The sequence below is a fragment of the Solea senegalensis genome, linkage group LG14, assembly GCF_019176455.1.
Source record: "Solea senegalensis isolate Sse05_10M linkage group LG14, IFAPA_SoseM_1, whole genome shotgun sequence".
Taxonomy (NCBI): domain Eukaryota; kingdom Metazoa; phylum Chordata; class Actinopteri; order Pleuronectiformes; family Soleidae; genus Solea; species Solea senegalensis.
This window is the reverse complement of record NC_058034.1, coordinates 24,322,955-24,343,350: the sequence shown is the minus strand read 5'-3', so window position 1 is coordinate 24,343,350 and position 20,396 is coordinate 24,322,955. Positions and strand designations below refer to the sequence as shown.

Below are 20,396 nucleotides of genomic sequence, written 5' to 3'. Positions count from 1 at the left end.
CTTATTAACCTTCATGTACTTTTTAAGAGTCAGAGTGCCCTTGGTCTGATCTCTGCACAACACAGTCAGAATACTAATGAGCACAATAATGAAAATGATGATAATGGTTCTGCTCCTGGATGTGTTTTCATTTTCCAAATGCAAATAATATTTTCAGGAAATATTTCATTTTTATGTGCGTTTCAAAACAAGACATAGCACGAGTGTCTGTGTCACCCAGATAATCATCTCTGAAAACATGTTGTTGTTCGACCCCCAACACCCGCCACCCTTCTTGTTTTCATTTAGTCCTCTTTCCCATTTTGATATTGCTAATTGGAACAATGCCTGTGGTTCCTTCAACCATTAGTAAATGAACAGCCTGCTTTTATTAACCACCTTGTAAATAAAACATTAGATTCCTGGCATAAACAATATCTACTTTGTGATGAGAAAGCAGCACATGGCAGAGACTGTAATCAGATTACAAATACAGGTAATGTATTTGTAATCGGATTACAAAAACAGGTTATGTAATCTGCGATTGCCTGTAGCAGTGACTCATTCAGGCTGCACATGACTGGAAACAGATCTGGGGGCAGCTTGAGGGCGTTGGTGACTGGAAGAGAGATCCCCCGAAATCATCAAAGCTGCGGCTGCGTCTGTTGTGACGTCAGCCGCAGACGAGAGAGTGATGTCAGTTCTTTCCAAATGTAATTAAAAAGGGACATTCATGCTTTCTTTGCAAAACATTTAAGATTTGCCATTTGAGTGCCACCGTGACACGATGTTTTTAGAATGTTACACATGTCACAGCCATGAACTTAATGGGTGATACCAACTGTCCACCACACTGGTGGCCACTACTTTCCTCTTGATGGGAACATCCATCCATCCATCTTCTACCGCTTTATCCTTCACATGAGGCTCGTAGTGCGTGCTGTGCCAATCTCAGTTGACATAGGGCGAGAGGCGGGGTCACACCCTGGACAGTTCACCAGTCAATGGCAGGGTCACATGTACAGACAAACAACCATTCACTCACAATTCAGAGTGTCCAGTTTAGCTAATCCCCATATTGCATGTTTTTGGACTGTGGGATGAAGGCCGGAGAACCCGAAGAACCCGGAGAACCCAGAGAAAACCCACTCACACACGGGGAGAACATGCAGAAAGGCCCTTGCTCCGACTGAGTCTTCTAACCACTACACCAACCGAGTGGCTAAATGGGAACGTAATTGACATTATTATTGACAAAATGGACATCATGTTCTGTTGAAGAGGGGCTGAAACTAGAGATTGAGACCATGAACTCTCTGGGAAAATCAAGTGACATTATTTTTCCTTTATCTAATGCACAAATGTAGACCGTGACATACATAGATCATGTTTGGTGCTGGCTAAAGCATCGTGGAGTTTATTTGTGGTTACAATTGGTTATATCGTGTTTCAAAGAAGAATTATTAAAGCCAAGTTTGTTGCTTAAAAATGTTTTCTACCTTTCCAATTAGGAATATTAAATGTTGCTGTGGATCAAATATGATGGTGTAAATGACTTAGTTGTGTTTCATGCTCCCGTGCTTGTGTACGTCTGCAAAAGGTTGGCGTAATGATGGCATTTACTGTACATCACACCAACGATAGCAGAGCTCTATGGACACAAAGGCACATATGACCCAGGCCTTACCAAGAAACCTCATCATTTTCAATTACTTTGGTCTGAATAGTCGTGAAAATGCATCTTCATGTTGTCCCATGACTTCTACTATCTTTTCAAGCGAATGGTCAATGAAAAACGTCGTGTTCTGTTTCTCTCCTTCCTCCAGTATTTATCTTAACTGAAATGCGAAGCTGTTTGTAATTAACTCAACAAGTCTCGTAACTTTTTTTCCCCTCATTAACCGCCTTTGCGAGGAATGTGGCGAGTGGACTGGTAATTAATAAATATGGTTTCACTGGTAATGTGCTTCTGCATCATTATGTTGTTGAAGCCCTTATCCACACTAGTAATGAGCTGTAACTTTATGACAGGAAATTGGTTTGTTTACAACACGTTCAGGAGCTACAGCGGAGGAGCTGCTTGTCTGGCAGATGTTGGCTGCAGGTACTCGCTCGCTGTTTAGAGTTGAAAGGAGTTCAGTCGCGTTGTCACGGCGATAAATTACTTGTCAGTGTCCATGAATCGTAACGTGATGACTGTTGTTACGCTGTTTTAAAGCATTAAAGCTTAAAGTTAGAGACACACACGCTCAGTAAAACATGGCGGTGAGAACGGAAAGAACAAAACACGTTAGCCACATAACCAAAGGCTTACTTGGTAAAATATATGTCAGCTTAATGCTATGATGTCTTATGTTCACCACTTTATCTCACGGTTAGACAGTTGTTTCCATTTGGACCTGATAACCTGATTTAGATTAGGTTATTTTGTGACTTCACAGGAAGTTTCCCGGTGCAAGAGCCGTTCTCACCATCCTGTGTCAGTATGAGTAATTTATGCTTCACGTTACAAGTACTTTGTGTTATATATAACACATACATGTGTACCACATAAGGTACATCATGTAATATGTGACACATACTGTCATTATATACCATAAATACTGCACATTCATTGGCTTAAATTGGAGGTGTCTCTGCTGTCAATCGAAGCAGACATTATTAGTGGTAGAGGAGAACGGTTGGTGGGTGCCCTTATTAGAGATTGGTGGGCCTCACAGAATTGTGCCCCATGGTGCCTCTGCTGCCCGGGATGTGCCATCCTCCTGCTGCCCTCTGTCAGGGTGAATCTCAGTCACTCTTCAGCCCCAGGGGGGAAGTTCTTTTGAGGCACAACCCCCTCCTCATCTCTCAACCACCATGCACCCTGCTCGTCCGTGGAATTGGGCTTTGAGACAAAGATAAGCAAGTAGACAGTTTATCGCTTGGACCTGTGTTGTTTACTTGTGATCATTTATAGTGGCACTTGATGTAACATCCTGTAATGTCTGTTGAATGGTAGAAGGGGATGGGGGTGGTGTTTTCCATCCCTCCCATGTTTTTGAAGAAGAAGGCAGCCAGGCAAGTAATATCTTATAATAATCTTTGCCCATACCATAGACGGTATATAAGAAATAAATGTAAAGTTGTAAAACACGGTGCCATGTCAGATATTGAAAGTTCACAGAGGCTACCTGCAACCAGCAACCTACTGGATGGCATGAGCTATCAATCAAACTGGGGATTTGCTCTCGAGGTTGACTCACAGTTGGTAAACGGTGTTATTTGTTACAAGTGTTGTAAATACTGTAGGTCGCGTTAATGTGCATTTGTATCCCATAAAGTTGAACGTTGTCGTCTTAGTAGTTCCTGCTCAGGCTTCGACAGGGAGGGCATTCTCTCTGTAATATGTTGATGTAGCATCAAAAGAATCTTGGAGACTTTATTTGACGATTGAAATCTTACATCATTTTAACTACAGACATCTGGAAAGGGTGTGGTCACCAAATCAGACCAACGATTTGGATGATGAATGCAGAGTGACAGAAAGTGTGTCAGCAAACGTGCTAGCTGCAATTTTCTCGGAGCGCAAAATGGAAGGAGCAGCCAAAATGAAAGATATCCTTGGTTGTCGCCATGTTGGTGTGTTTAAAAAAGCCCACCTCTAGCACCTGTGATTGGTTCCCTTTTTTTGGAAGATTCTATAGTTGGACAGAACAGCATCCTTTCCAGACATGCCTGTCGAGCAATCCACAGTCCATACTAATCACATGATCCTTCAAGTTCACTTGACTGGGCATGTGCATTCCGTTGAAAACAGCAGGTAGATATTCTCTACGGCTGTTTACTTTGTCTTTGTCTGCAGACGCTGTACATTTCTGGCTTCTCTTCCACATTTTCAACATCGAGAAGCATCTTTTTCCTGTTACTGGACATATTCACAGAGTCACATGACATTTTTCTTGGCTTGAGCGGCCTTTGCACAATATGCACCCTCTCCTTCCTGTACTGTCATGGCAGGAGCCACAATGCTGAGACGCTGCCCTGACCACGCTGCTCTGCACTGTGAATTTTTATATGCCATTGCCTGGAGGTTAGAAACTCTCATTATGCCGTGTTAGATTTATTAAAATAGATTATGGAAATGTTAATTAAGTCATTAATTACATTATTTAAGCAGCATTGACAGATAAGGGAGTGTGTGTGTGTGTGTATGCACGCGTGTGTGTGGGGGTGTCAAGCTCCCTGGGTGGTTTAAAAGGATGTGATTGGTGACAAGGGACACTGTGGAGATGGCGTCTAACCGCGAGCGCTGACATGATACAAAGTGGCCTACACTGCCCTCTCACCTCACGCTGCTGTCTGCAGCAGTTTGTGGAAATGCCCGAGGACGAGTCGCTTGTCGGACTTGATGTGCAGATGTGAGTCCACACAAGCAAGCAAATGGGCTTTGTTTTGAAGCGGCGACAACAAACAGTGCACGTTCAGATGCTCGCGCTTGTACTTTACATTTTCCTTCTGAGAAAAGACTTTTACTGTTTTACATTTAAGCAAAGGCCTCAAACTATATTTACAAGCTCCTGCAAGTGAAAACAACACTGGCACAATTGTAAGATAAATTACCCACAAGTTGATACGATGGACTCTCTTATCTGTTGACAGTTTAGTTACCACAAAGCCCGAAAAAGAAATGCGTTTTCCAATTCTCCGAGAATTGAGCTTTTTCTTTGTCCCATCAAACCTATATTAAGGGAGGGAAAATTGCTCTGATCACACTGGATAAGAACAAATGATAGATGTTGTAAACAAGCAGAATGCTTCAATTTTGATCTGAGGCATTGATTTGCCTCAGTAGACGATTATTTTGTGGACTGAGGTTATGCATTGAGTCAGTCAGTCAGTCGGGAGAGGGATTTTGTGTTGTAAACATGTTAAATCAGTGAGGTATAATGCATTATATACACGTGGAGATACTGAGCATCTTCTTTTCTATGGTCCTCTGGTAGCCTGTAGCAAAGTTGGCACTTAAGTAAATGACCTCACATACAGTCACATTCAGGGGGAGTGTTCATTCAACAATATGAAGAAATCAAGTGGATTTTTATTATTATTCTTGTTATAATAATAACAATAGCAATAATAATATATCTTTAAAAAAGGATAAGTAAATAGATAAACAGCCAAGGTTTTTATTCAAAGCTGATGTTCATGGCTTCAGACAAAACTGGGGGAAAGGCCACACAGGAGTAAAACACTGGACCAGTTTATTTCAAATGCAGAGAATTCAAAAAACACAGAAGCAAGTAAAACAGATGCCAACTGACATGGACATGGCTCCATGGCTTCTGTGCATAGACTCTGTTGAAAAGAAATGCATGTGGCCAGGAGAGGGGAGCGTCAGCGGTAAGTTTTTGACAATGGATGGATGGATGTTTACAGCAGTGTCGTAAAAAGTGTGTTCTCTGTAAAAACTGGAGGGGGAACGCCGTTGAGGAAAAGACGAAAAAGCAACCAGACTTGCAAAGTTCCGCTTTAACAGATTTAATTGAGGATGTTCATACTCTACCAACTGATTTTCAAAAGTTATAAGGTTAGCGTGAAACTCATGACTCCTATCGCAGTAATGTTGGAGGAGATTTGAATTTTTACACATCGAATGTTGGACAAAGGTTTGGGCATATTTTTGCTGAACCCCAATGAATCTTCACAGACGAGATGGCACAAAGACAGACGACTGAATGTCTTATATGAAGATAATAAGTCTTAGTATTAACACAGGTGTGATCTGTTTTACACTTATATTTGGAGAGGCAAGGTTTGTAGACTTCTGTGTAAAGAATTGGTACTGACACAAAGTCTGTAATGTGTGCAATCCCTGTGCCGAGACCCAACCTAAAGTATGAAGGCTCACTCTCACTGTTTTGTTTTTTCTCTCATCTCAGATGTCTGTCGAGTTACCTCAGCAGTCGGTACCGGCAGGCAGAGCACAGCTCCTTCACAGTCCAGGCCAGGAGCTCAGAGGAAGACAGAGATCATCCGGGCCGCTGGGATCGTTCTAACGCCGCTTCAGCAACAGCAGGTCATGCACCAGCAGCGGCCTCAACCAGTCAAGTGGACACAAGGAAAGTGGACGTGTTGAAGGGTGGATTTCTCAGCCTTTTCTAAACCACTGCCCAGAGTTTACAGAACACAGGGCCGGAGGGAACCCTGTGTGTTAGCTGTGTCTCACAGCCATTCAAGAAGTCACATTGGTACATCTGTGTAGCATTAATGAGCTTTTACATTTAAAATGGACAATGAACCACTGAATAATACGCCTGTGGTTCCCTTTTTTGCTAGTAGAACTCCTTCTTTTACTGGTGACACATGAAAATGGTTTGGCTCTCTTTGTGTGTAGAAGTTGTTGACTTATGCTCGATAAATGGATGAAGCAGCTAATTCAACTCTTAGCGCCTATTTTAGCCAAATGCCATTGGATCTGTGTTTGCTGTTAGCAGCTAATGTAGCAGTTAGCGGCTACTATTGTAGCCAAACGCTGCTGCATCGTCGTTTGATGTTTGGCTATTGAAGCCAGACATTTTTAGCACATGCTTAACGTTTAGCACCAGATGTTTGCATCAGCAAATACTGATGCCATGATATCTGGCTACAGTAGCAGCTTGTAACGACAGTGTTATGCTGCCTTCACACCAAACTGTCTCCAAGTACGTGACATCATCCGGAGAATCTCAACACTAATTGATCATGTCAGCGTCACGTCACCGAAGTTGAAAATGTTCAACCTCAAGCGAAATAGAGCTGAATACCATTCCTGTGACTTCACCAGCTAAAGATGTAGGAGTAAATTATGTTTTTTAGCAAATAACATATTTCCTAGATATTAAATGCTCGAGTTTTTCTGCAGTGTCAAAACTTTGCACTTTAGTAAGCAAACGTATTCTCTCATATTACAAAATGAGGATAAGGAGGAGAATGCACACAGCATTCATGAGTGTGATCAGGCTCAGAGAGCAAAAAAAAAAAAAAAGAAAAGAGAGAAGCTGAAATCACTCTCTTTCCTTAATGATGCCCACACAGAGACAATGGGGCGCCGCTCTGATTAGTGTCACCTGTCCTTGTGCATCTCATCAGCTCCATTATGGCTCCATCTCCCATGCTTCTCCTGCTAATTGAATAGCCTGTGAAGTGGTGACGAGGACGGGGGCGAGAGCAACGTCTGTCCCACCGCCGCCGCCGCCGCCGCTGCTGCAGAAAATGAGAGAAAAGCTTCCCAGTGTGATACGCGAGTTCTGAAAACATAAAAAACATTATCGTACGGAGGACGTGCCAACAAGTAGCCTTCATGTCGCGTTAAAATCATATCATGTGTGGATTATTTTCATATGGAACAGCTATCAGTTTGCATTTACAGTGTGTTTTTCAGGGAGACGCAGTGCTGCACTAAACACGTCTTCAGTTTCGTTCACAGCGGACCGAGCCGCAAGACGCTCGCTAATGTTTTTCATGTTTAATCCAAGTACAGGAAATTATACAGTTGAGTTCCAGAAACTGGAACGTTTAGTTAAAGACAGTATTTTCTTTTAGTGTTGACAATTGCAACGCCCACTAAACCCCAAACTTACAGCATGTCAAATAAACTATTTAAAGCTGTGGATTAAAGATACAGTGTGTGATTTTGAGGGGAAGTTACAGTTGAACATCCGTCTCACTTACCTCACTCTTCTCTTTCAAGGGTGTTGGAGAACCTATGTAGCCTCCAGCTAGCATCAAAACTCAAATGATGTTTAGTTGTAGTACAATTGTAAAAACATGGTTCTCCAAAATTCATACAATCACTTAAAATGAAGAATAATTGTTTCATTTTAAGTGAAAACATTATCACCTAATGGTTTCACTCTGCACCTTTAATATACAGGTAGACTAGTGAGCATATATGGCATGAGCAGTATTATATTACACAGGTGATCAGCCACACTGACAAATGCACACGCTGTGCAGACGCTGATGTTTAAAATAAAAACAATTTGGCTGATACTGATATCGCTTTGCTTTAGTCTTCATTATAAAAAATACTGATGTGTTTTCAAGACTTTCAGGCCTTCACATTATCCCATTATGTTTGAATAATAACAAATTACTAAAACAAATTGATTAAATAACCTTTATTTACAACATTTGATTGCAAACAATAATCTGATTTAGAGCCTTTTTAAGCCTCCCATTTAATGGCTTGTTCATAATTTATTTCAGCATTCAAAGCCCAGATAAACATTGTTTTTTACATTAGTAAATGTTGTTTTGTTTTGCAGTGACATTCAACAAGGTGAATAATGTACAATATCGATCAACAGCATCCATGGTCAACTTTATTTCCACAGGAGAAGTTTTTTTTTTTGTTTTTTTTAAATAACTGACCTGTGTGAAGGTTGTTAGATCTTGTGACCATACCATGTAAAGTGCCTTGATATAATGTATGTTATGAATCGGCACTATACAAATACAATTGGAGTGATATTATGGTCCATAGGAAACTGTTTTGTATAAATAAATATGTTAAAATGACTGAATAATGATACTATAAACCAGTATTAAAGGTTTTATACTGTTTGTGGAGATAAATAAAAACTGGGGCAGGCCTCAGTCTTATGTCTATGTTGAATTCATTTCATTCAGAAACAGTATTGTACGAAAGTATCCACCAGTTTTGTTATTTTTCTGTCTCCCAAATCAGTTGCAAGCTGTCAATGAGTTTAACTCATACATGTGCATGTAATGCTCAAGCAGGGCTTGAATAAAACTGGCGTCAAAGACCTTTTTCACAGCATGAAATAGTAGAAGAAACAGGTATTACCAATAACTTAGTTAGGCTTCCACTCCAGAGCCACGGTCAGGAGACTGTTAAAGTGTAAGGACCGGTCGCACTAAATACTTGACACTGTGATGCGGGGCCTCAATGTTGGAGCTTCTCCTGTTTATCTGCATGTGCCCGAGGCTCAGCTCATGTAAAAAGATACTCCTGAGTCTGATCTTTCAGAGAACGATCTGTAGGATGATCCTGTCCAGTCCATCTCTGTTTCACCTCTCACTTAGAGCTCATGCCGTCCATACACCCAACCATTGTCGCAGCTCACGGAGATCTCGTCTCTGTATGTCGTTGGTCCTCAGATGGACTGGCAACCTGTTCATTTTCCAGTGTTCAGTTAGCCTCTGGAGTACCTGGTGAAAACCCACACACACGGGGAGAACGCAAACTCCATACGGTAACTTGGACTGCTAGCCACTACCCGGCCATGTGACCTGAGACAGGGCAGTGGTGAAAAGTAAATTCTCAAATCAAAATTGCAATTGGTAACAAATGCAATTTATTTGTCTTTTTCAGATGTCAATTACAAAAAATGGAATAAATAAATGTATTAATTCATAACTTTTACTTATTATCCTTGCATCGGAGTAAAAGTTAACATTTTGATGACATCTCATGTGATAATGCTTCATTTTGTCTTGTTTTGAATCTATAGTCAGAAAAATATTCCCACAAATTATCCTCAAATTGGCCAATCCCACCAGAGAAAAAAAATTATAGAATGTAAATAAAAAAATAAAACATACCAGAAAAGATATTATTCTGCTTCTGCTTTAAAAACAGCTGGTTTGTACATTTGGGCTGCTGTACAAGGCCCTCGACTAAAGTTCATATAAAGGCTTATTCTGTTTATTTTACAGCAATAATACACTTATGGTAAGATATTTATGCGTGGTAGATTAAATGACTGCTCAACTCTCCTAAAGTTGCATGATGGACCTTAAAGTTTGGACATAAATCTAGCAATATTCATAGAAGCAACTGAGATGTAGTCTTGTAAATAGTGAGTACACAACATCATAGTCTTTCTTCTGACAGAGCAGTGGATGTAAAGCAGCAGCAGCAGCAGCAGCAGCAGCCATATATATCACTGCTGTATGTGGTAAATGCCAGAGTACCAGGCCTGCAGAGACTTCCCAGTGTCCCCGTGCCCGTGTGGTTCCAGGGCTTAATGTGTGCATGAGGGGCCAGATGGACACTTTCATGAGTGTATGAGTGTGGATTATTCTGCTGACAACATCTGGGGCTCCACATGGTGCAGCAGACTGTGGTAAGACAGGCAGGTGGGCAAGTAGAAAGAGAGAGTGCACCCCTCCAGTGGCTTCTCTTACATCTATACCCGCCGACAGGGCATCGCCGCAAATGGCAAACTGAAAGGTTACATGACCATCCTGCAACACAGCAGCTTCTGAGTGCTGACAGGCCTGGTGTCTTCCTCTGTCCTGTCAGACAGGACGATGTGAAAATACAGTGTTATTTACATTACAATTCTTTTAGAGAACAATTTGGGGCAAAGCATTTTGCTCAAGGACACTTCGTAATGTGGACAAGAGGATCTGAAGGTTGGACGCCACTCCTGTAATTAATAGCCTACCTACTTCACCATCTGAGCGGCAGATGCCCACAATATGAGCGTATTATCACATGATGTTCTTAACCACATTGTAACCTTGCTACAAAATTAAGTTTTCAGCACGTTGTGGCCACTTTCCGTAAATCTGCATCATTCCGGACTTTTCCAAAGGAAATGACACAAAGTTCGTAGCATGAGGGGAAACATACTAATCAACAACCTGCAGGCATCAAAACATAAAAGGGTAACATTTGAGTTTGTGTCCATTTTGAGCTTGAGTGTTCTGTTAGCATGCTAGCTTTTTCTGTTAGCCGGTTAGCTTTTTGTTTGTTTATATGTTGGCATTTTCCATGTTAGCCCATTAGCATAAATTTGTTGAATTCAATTAACATTATTAATGAATTCTGTGTTTTTCAGGCAGCCCATGGACAACCAGAAAGGGAATTTGGCTTGTAACTGGAGGGTTGCAAGTTCCTCTCCCTTAAACCCGGTTTAAGAGGGTTTTAAGTCAGGAAGAGCATCCGGCGTAAAAACTATCTGGAGAGGGAGATGATGTTGTCGTTCTGAACTGTGATCATCTGTGTTTACAATGATAGTATTGTGAATATGATGTGTGTAAGACATTAGGACAAGTTATATGATGTGGGCATTAATAATACTGAAAGTTTTAATAGTTTGTGACCTATTATAGGTCAGGTTTGGAGTGAGTGGTTAATTCATTCATCAAATACTCATTTAGTGGAGCAGGAGTGTAGACTCAAACTTTTTCAACACCAAGATGACACAGATAATAGTTTTAATAATAAATGTTGTATTAAGTAAATGAGTAAAGGTTTAAAATACACTGCAGTAATTCATACAGAACAAAAAAGGCATTTTTGAGCTATTACAGTTTTTTTTAGTTATATTAAGTTCCTTTAGTTCCAGTGCAGATCGTTTCCAGTTTTAGCTCAAAAGTTAAAGAGATATATATGCATACTCTATGTCTAAAGGGAAAGTTCAATTGTAAAGTACAACTTTACACGTTCCACTGACACAGTTACATTCCATATTATAAAACATTCATTTTAAACATGTAGATGTTCATGTGGAGGAGGACCAGTGAAGCAACAACATTATTGCCAAAGAATTATTTGATTTCAAACCTGCACCAAACATGTTTAGAAACATTTCAGTGCCCTGCACTCGTATTAGATTTGACTCCAGCTGAGGCCTTTATGAAATCAAAGCTCATTAGACAAAGTCCACCTCATAATGAGTAGCCATATCCATCGGGAGCGATAAAGCTCCCGCTCTGCTCAGATTCAGTTTGAGTGCACCTGCAGGGCTTCAGACGTATGTGGACCAGATATTTGCTTTGAAGCATCAGCACACAGATTTGAACCTCTGTGTCAGAGTGCCAAATGTCCCAGGTTGTGAGTGATGGGAGATCTGCTTTAGAGTTGCCTACCTGTGGAGGAGGATTAAAGAAAATGCAGCTGCTATTTACATATTAAACAAACAAAGGCAGCCTTTGTTCTTATGACAACAGAAATAGGGTTGAGTGCCATTCACATTTGAATCAGCAACGGTACCAAAAGGAACCTTTTGTGGTACTTTACTCTGATATTGACTTTGATAGATTTAGATTTGATAGGTTATTTAGTTCAGTGACCATAATGTAACAGAGGTTGTTGAAATTCATTGGAAAGAGTGAGAATTAGATAGTGGGGGTATAATGATAAGTGGCTCCACTAGTGAGCTACTATTGTGGAGAGGGTCGTCCTCACTGAAAACCACAATATCATAAGAATATATTTACCACTTAATCTCAATTTTGACATCTTCTGGAAACCAGAGTTTGCAAACCGCTCACTCTCTTGCACCAAAGGTCACAAAGAAAATGAGTGGTTTTATAATCAGAGTGCACAGGCGTTGTTGATCCACTGCTGCCTCCATGTCCAAATGTGTTATTTTATAACTTTTGTTTTCAAATTCTTTGTTCAGATGTACTTCAGTCACACATTTACAGAATAAGGCAGTAGTAGACCAGCTTCCGTGTTCTTGTATGCTACAAATGGTTATTTCCTCTCTGGACTTAATTGAGGGTATGCTTTATTCATGTACATGTTGCTTTAATGCTTGCTTAATATCTGGTGCTGGTGGTAGTTATCGACGTTTAACAGAGTACTGCTCGTCTTGATGACCACTCACAGATGCTTCACACCATTCACCCATTCACTCAAACATTCATACAGTACAGTGCAGCACATCTTTCATACCCATTCACACGCTGTCAGGAGCAACGTGGGATTAAACGTCTTGCCCAAGGGCAGCATGCAGACTAGAAGTGCAGGGAATCAAACTCACAACCTGCCAGTTGAAAGACAACTCACTCTACCACTGAGCCGCAGTGGCCTCATGGGGCCTCAGTTGCAGTGACAGAAAACACTGGCAACGGCGAGAACTACTATCTTGTACAAGAGCCCTGTGTTGCGTTTTAGCATAAACACATAAATGGGATTTGATTGGCTCGCACCTGTCACTATATTTGCATAACGTGATTTGATCAACCAGTGTTCGTGCTGCCGCTTGGACAGTTGAACATTTGTCAACCTCTGACACACACAACGCAAACAAAGCCAAGCAATGGATCCATAATGCAGTTTGGCAACACTTGCTCCATTCAAAGTGAATGAGAAGCACTTTAGTCGATGCCTCCCCTGTGTGAGACGGCCATTAGTTCAAAGCAGAGTAGATTTATCCGGCGTTGATCAGTTATAAACAACAGTTCTACACGTGTCCTTACAGGCAGGTAGTCCTAACCGACAGTCGTCTGGCTCGTGATACAGTCACATGTGACCTTGAGACATCTGCCCGCGTATTCGGGGGCCGTCAACACAACAAGAGGCGCGGCATGGCCCGATCCACCGCGGGTCGAGTTGAATAAATTAAACGAATTACCAGCTGCCTCGTGCAAGCTCACAGGATGTAGGGTGGCATGAGCACGCCATTACAACAATGATAAGGATATCTGCCCAGCCTTGTGTTAAAGGGATTACACATAGCATCCAGAGCCTTTAAGAGACTCTGACAGTTGTGCGCACACTGGCAAGTGAGTATGACATGAAAATAAATGTGTGTTGCTGCAGAGCGACTCCACAGCAGTCGAGGCCACTGTTTGGTTTCTCGTGCTGAGGAGTAAAAAAAAAAAAAAGAAATCCTATTGTGATGCAAATGGACACAACCTTGATCTTAAACAATGCATTAATGCATCTCCTTTGAGGAGATAACATCACAAGATGCCCAATAACAAAAAAAATGATGTCCTCCGAGGTTATTTAAAGCGACATCACATCCTGACACTGCAAGAAGTACTCAGCGCCTGTCCGACTGCTTTTTGTCTTCATCTTTGATAAACGCAGATGAAGGACGGAGTGCTGCCCTGGATTCCCAGCCACTGTAGTATGGGGAAAGTCATTTTACATAATTATATGTATATTGTATTCTAATGTTTGAATTTAAGTCCGTGTGCGCAAAACATGGGACAAAGTGTTGTGGCTCAACGGCAGACATGTGGCGAGGTGTCCGATAACTTTGTCTTCCACCTGTAATCTGATGAAGTGCAAAGAGAAGGGATCGGCCTCACTTCAGCGGGATGATTTATGATTGAGGACATGCTAATAAAAAAATCAAAACTATCCGAGCTCTGGTGGAGAAGATACCGGTCCACTACGTACATCATGCCTGACAGGCCGGCGCAGAAAATCGCCTGCTAACTGATATTATGCCCGTATGGCTGCCCCAGTGCCCTGCTCTTCAACACAATATGCAGCTGTTAAGTGTGTTTTTTTTATCATTATTATTATTATTATTATTATTTTATGGAGGGTCAGTGGAGGTAGCACTCCTCCTACAAGGTGACATTTACACCAACATGGTTCCCTCCTGCTCCTCCTGAAAGGTGAACCCTCTTGAAATGTGAAAGGACAAGTCACAAATTCTTTCTTTCTTTTTTTTAAAGCCTGAACCAAAACTCTAACATGGTGGCGCAGGCCTCCATCCTGAAGTTGTTATTAATGGCTTGTTATATATATATATATTTTTAAAGTGATGATACACTTAAATGTTGAGTATGCTAAATGTTTGCTAATAACCCCACCTAAAAGTCACACACAGCACTTACTAAAGTTACTTACTAAAACAAAAGCTCACCTAAAGCTCTCACTAAACAGCTGCCTGACTTTTGCTGCTGCTGCTGTTTCCTTCCTCACACAGCTCCATTTTGTTCTGCAATACTATTTTAAAAGACAGATACACAACAAACCAGAAAACACTACGGAGTGTTTGTGGGTGGGCAGTGGGGTCTACATAAACTGTAGCCGTGTTTTTACTGAGTGGAACGGTTTAGGTTTGGTATGATACTGTATGTATTTATTTGTGTTTCCATTAGGAATAGTACCAGGACATGAAGCCCCAACCGCTCCATTCTTTGGCACCCTTCCCTTGGGTTACCATAGCAAAATGGTACAATACAGTCTGGGTGGAGCTAGACTGGCTCCACTCCACAAACAACTGATCGGGCACAGCCAACACCCAGACTACCAAGTAAAGGCAACATCTGGTCATTGTGGGTCACACAATAACACTTGCACAACTTACTGATGAAGGCAGCAGTGGATCACCGACCCTGCGACGTAGAATCGCTGATGTACTTAGGTTCAGGGAGTGAGCTTCAGTTTTCCCAGTTTGTGTCCGTAGCTCTACAACCACAATACAAACCTGAACAACATAGCAACAAAACTGAATACCCTACCACAGCTTTAAATGTAATCGGGGCTACATTGGTCACATGCCCTTTTAAAGAGCACTATCGTCTGCTCTTACAGTTGGATGCACATCAGAACTCAGTAGAGAGATGCATTTTCAATTCTCCATTAAATGAAAATGAAAAAATATAAAGTATTATCGTCTCACACAGACCTAGAACCACCACATACTCTCACCTTTGATGGATTTATATCGAGTACGGGCGTGGACACCGAGAGTAATTTAGTATGTGTTAAAAGCCGCTGCAGAGATGTAGCATGTAACACTCACTCGATTCCACTTCCAATATCAGCGTTTGTGAAATCTCAATGATTTTCTGTCTCTGTTTCTTTACCGAGCACAAAATCATCCGCAGAGTACAACGCTGTCAGAAACGAAAAAAGCTCTTAAACACAGAATCCACTCAGAGTCGAGACTCAAGATGTCAGAGAGGTTGAACAGCTGTAAGCAAACATTCAATATTTAGTGAGGAAAGGTGTCGGAGCAACTTAAAGACCCTATATGTAAGAAATCTATTTTATTAAGTCATAAATATCTGAAAATGAAACACTGGCGTCACTGATGACAATGATAAAGCCATTATTCACAATTTAAAATCTATACTACACACTACAAGTGTTCGTCCTCACGGGGCGACGCCGGCTCAGTGGCAGAGAGAGTCATCTTTCAACTTGAAGGTTGTGGGTTTGATTGAAGTGAATGGGTGAATGGCAAAACTGTACCTTTGAGAGCACTGTATAAATACAGACTATGTACCATTAGCCTTTTGCTGTATTTGATCCTCAAACTCTCTGGAGGAGCAGGTGACTGGGACAACACTTTCCAGTATTTTTAATTTCGATTGCAGTACTATGTTTAAAGTCAAGTTGCGTATCGTACATATAGCCCCTTTAAACTTGGGGTTTACGGGATTGTTGATTGTTGAGTACTGTTTCCAGGTTTTTGAATAATAACATTTAGTCACCAAGGCTCATTGTCTTGAGCTCCTTCCACCAGATGATGACAAATAACCCAAGGCCCACATTGTGTTATTGTTGATTCATTCCCCTTCAAGCTTCTGTTCCCCATTGTAGGTTTCTTTGCATATGTCAGCGATAGAAGGCACATGTGTGTGTACCTGCTTAGTAGAAGACGCCCTGTCTCTCTCCACGTCCAAAATCAACCAGTCTAAAGGAGGTGCAGCAGTCGGATTACTTTATTTACATTACAATGATATAATCAGAGATTATTATTATAGCATTATTGATCAATAACGTCAAAAATATGTTGCCATGGAAGACTTTGTTTGCCCTGAGTCCATGTGGAGAACAAAAGAGGCATCGCAGTACAGCTGTTCACAGAGATTAGCAGAAATGTTGCTCGTCCGGTCAAAGCCATCATTCTCACGTCTCAAAAATATTCATATCCTTTTTTTTTCCTTTTTTTTAATGTGAACAGTTCCGGAAAAATATTCCTTCAAGACAAATTTCCCTCAACATGAGCGGCTGCACTCTGACACTGGCAAAGTTACACTTGTGTAAATGTCAAGAGAGATGTGTCCTCCTTTTGTTTGCTGCAGACTTTGCCAGCAGCTCATTTCCTCCAGGAGCGCATTAACAAAGCAGTTAATTCTATCATTAATTAAAAGGAATCACAATTCACTGAACACTTCAAATTAATCTATTGAGATTTGCTCTCACGCAGCGCTCACATTCTATTTTCTTTGTCTCATCAAAGACACTGCAGCTCGAGAGGCATGTTGTGGGGTTTTTTTGTGTGTGTGTGTGTGTCATTTACGTCAGTCTGGTGCCGTGTAGCTCCGTTAGCAAAGCATGTCGCTGACACTGCCAGGTTCAACAGATCTACCCATGCAGTAAATGAAAACACACATAGCAATAGCGGGAGGGTTAACGCAGCAGTGGTTTGGCTAAAAACAAATATTCCAAAGACATTATGATGATATTGATATTTAATTGTGACTTAAAGCTGGGCCTGGCAACGTATTTGTGGAGATATTGATCTTCAATTTCTTAATAACCTTTTTTCATAAAGAAATATGAGAGAACTGGACTCAGCTTTGGGAAAATCTGCCACGTGACTGTAAACAGTTTCCAAACACAGGACTGTTCAGCGAGAGAACAGGCGCCTCCTATTGGTTGTTCTATGAAACAGCTCGAAGTACATACCTTTAATAGATATAAGAGTTTTAAAGTGAACCAAAACATGTTTTGCTGGCCCTATAATAAAGTAAGACTGCAAGGCATAAATAAGGCATATTTTCATCAAAACTAGCCGACTCTGATCAACACACAAGATTATAGGATCACATATTTCCAAAACTGCTGGAAAAAACATTTGAACTTCCAGTGTAGCATATAAATCATGGCTTCTTTATGAATTATCCATAATAATCCATCCATGTGAATGTTGCAACGCAAAATTTTTTAAGTTTAAATTTAAATGGCCACCTGCAGTACCTTCATGAACCACTAGGGGGCTAAGGCCGCCATCTTTGTCGATGTTTGCCTTGTGTTCGCTTGCATGTGTGCTATTGCTGTATGTTCCTGTGATTGTCCGCCATGTTTCTATGTCAACCTGAATGACCAAACCAGCAAGAGCAAATTGTCCGTTTTGTTTTGTTTATTTTTTTTTACAATCTTCAGTCTCAGACTTTCACATTTGAAATTCTTTGGGAAAACAGACATGAATTTCACAGATGAGAATTACAGAGAGCCTCCAACTAAAATCATTCTCTATATTTCTAGAAATCCTACCTACTACAGCTTTAATAAATGACATATCTCATTATAAATGTGCCTCTCATCTTTTTACGACTTTACGAGTATTTGGTAAAAGCACGGTATAAATGTATTGTTATTGTTTGGTTGTTTTGAATGACTATAATTATGTCATTTTTCTAATTTGTTACTGAAACGTTAATCTACGACCCAAAGGTTCACATGAAATGAGTCTAAACAACAACATTTTCTTCATGGCTCCCTGGTTTGTTGAATAAAGCAACTGAAGAGCCTCATAACCAAGTGGTTGATCTGGCCAGTGGCCACATGGAGCTGTTTATCTCCTCCGTCACTGGAGTCAGGTTATAAATACTTCGTGCCTGGCGTCTCCACAGTATGGAGCTACTTGGAGGGTGATGAGGTGCTAATTAGCAACTGTTAGCAGAAATAAAAAAGGAAGAAAGAAAAAAAACCTCCATCTACGACGCATCTCTCCGTTGCCACCGATGATCCTTTCTCCAGTGACACTTGAGAGATGTCGCTTATTAACACTGTGTACAAGTAACTGGCTTTTTCTTCCCTCGCTTGCAGTCAAAGCGGGGTCTGACAAATTAAGGCCTCGGAGTCATTAGATTAAGATAAGAACTTATCTTTTACTCCGAGACAGACTTTTATCTATTGTATTTTCCTTCTCTCTCATCTCCTTCACCTCTCCCTCCTTCCCTCCCTCACTCACTGCGAGATTGTTAAAGTAATTGGGATGTTATGTGACCAGAAAGGCCAGACAGGTTTTTAACCCTGTCATGGATTAACCTTTCACGTCTGAGGTAGGTCACGGAAGGTGCAGCCAGAGACATGTTAAGACTCATTTAAGGGAATCTTGATGTGTTATTGGTCGCAGACGGCTTGTTTTATCTACTAGGTACATGTGCGGATGACTCCTGTATGCTGTCAGGGGTTAGCAAAGCATAACGCATATTTTTTAGGGTCACTGAGCAAGGCTGCCGTAGAGTCTTCAACTCCGAGTACGATCACATTCAAACGTTCAACCAGGTTTCTTCATACGGTTCCTAAAAGCTTTTGTAAATGACCTTTAAAGTTAATCACGGTCATGGTCCGTTGAAGAGGTTTCAAGAAGATTTACATTTACAGATAAGGGGAAAGTACAGTATATCTGAGGCTCAGACCAAGTTTAACATGTCTGCATCTTCTGCCCAATACAGCAGCGGTCCGCGTTGACGCTACATCGACCAACGTGAACCCCTGCAGTTCCATGTGGAGCGTACATGCAGACTTTCCAGTCTCTTTGGTGGTACACTGTTGTTTTGGTCAAAAGAGACAATGGAGAAGACGGTAATCATAGAAACTTGTTTGACATGACGTGAGGACAGGATACACACAAGTACAACTGACTGACAAGACTGACCTGGACCCGGTACAGCGGTAAATGTAAAGTGGTTCTAGATGAACATGGAACTAGGTAAGAATGGCCTGGTCCCAAATCTCCACAGAAGGATAATTTGTTAGGAAATGAGCATTTCCAACTATTGTTTTCCCAGTTTTTTTTAATTATATCATTATCCATGGTGGTTTTTTTTACTGGTAATAGTCATTTCCAGCAGGCTGTGAGGTGTAATGCTGTCCTCCACAGTCCAAAGTCTCTCAACACAGACCAAAGTTCCCCAGTGGGTTCTTGTGTTTAACTGATCTTATCCATGGTTGCTGTCTTCTTCTACATACATACAGGACAGATGATGCACAGATGAAAGGCAAAAGCATGAATCATTGTTGAATATATAGAAACTAGTACAACATGTGCCTATTTTTGAGGAGGCGATGGAAGCGGCACGTCTACATCTGTCACGTTACATTCTTATTTCTTGCTTATTTCTTATTTCTTTCTTGAAATCAGGCTTGATCGATGTTTTTCTCTTGTTTCTTCAAGGTTCTTCTTTGAATTAGCCGTCCAATTGGACTCTTTTACAAACACAACCCACTTAATGCGAGGAATGACAATACTTTACCATATTTTAAAGTTCCTAAACAATTGCTCACTGATGTTCTGCTGCAGTAGTCCAGTGGATTCCGTGGTACAACTGTGGTCTGCAAGAATCGAAGTGGCAGTGTTTGCAGAGTTGATTAACACAACATTGCTAAGGCAGCAGTAACGCTAACGAGATAATACTCAACAAAAATCCGAAAATCACAGAGAGGTTTCCACAGAAGAGTTTGTTCCTGAGATTCTTGGAATAGGTTGTTACCTCCAGAAATGTCATGGAAGAGGTTTGACTCTCTTCACCACCAAGAAAATACTTAATTCATCCCTGGAGGAAAACTGCTTTTGTTACAGCCACTCCAACCAAGAATAGAAAAATAACAAAGATCTTTCAACCAATAAAAAAAAGCAAAAGTTCTAGAAAAGAGGAGAATGTCAATTATATACAGAAATAGAAATATTTACATGCGTGTCACAGTT

The 20,396-nt window shown here is 41.0% G+C and overlaps 1 protein-coding gene across 1 annotated transcript in view; it reads left to right on the top strand.

The window, feature by feature from the left end:
- Positions 1–8,768, top strand: part of LOC122780307 — a 78,519-nt gene extending 69,751 nt beyond the window's left edge. The window contains exon 5 of the mRNA XM_044043163.1: positions 5,901–8,768. Coding sequence (XP_043899098.1) covers positions 5,901–6,123 — 223 coding nt within the window. The 3' untranslated portion in view covers positions 6,124–8,768. The remainder of the gene's footprint in view (positions 1–5,900) is intronic.
- Positions 8,769–20,396: the final 11,628 nt, after the last annotated feature.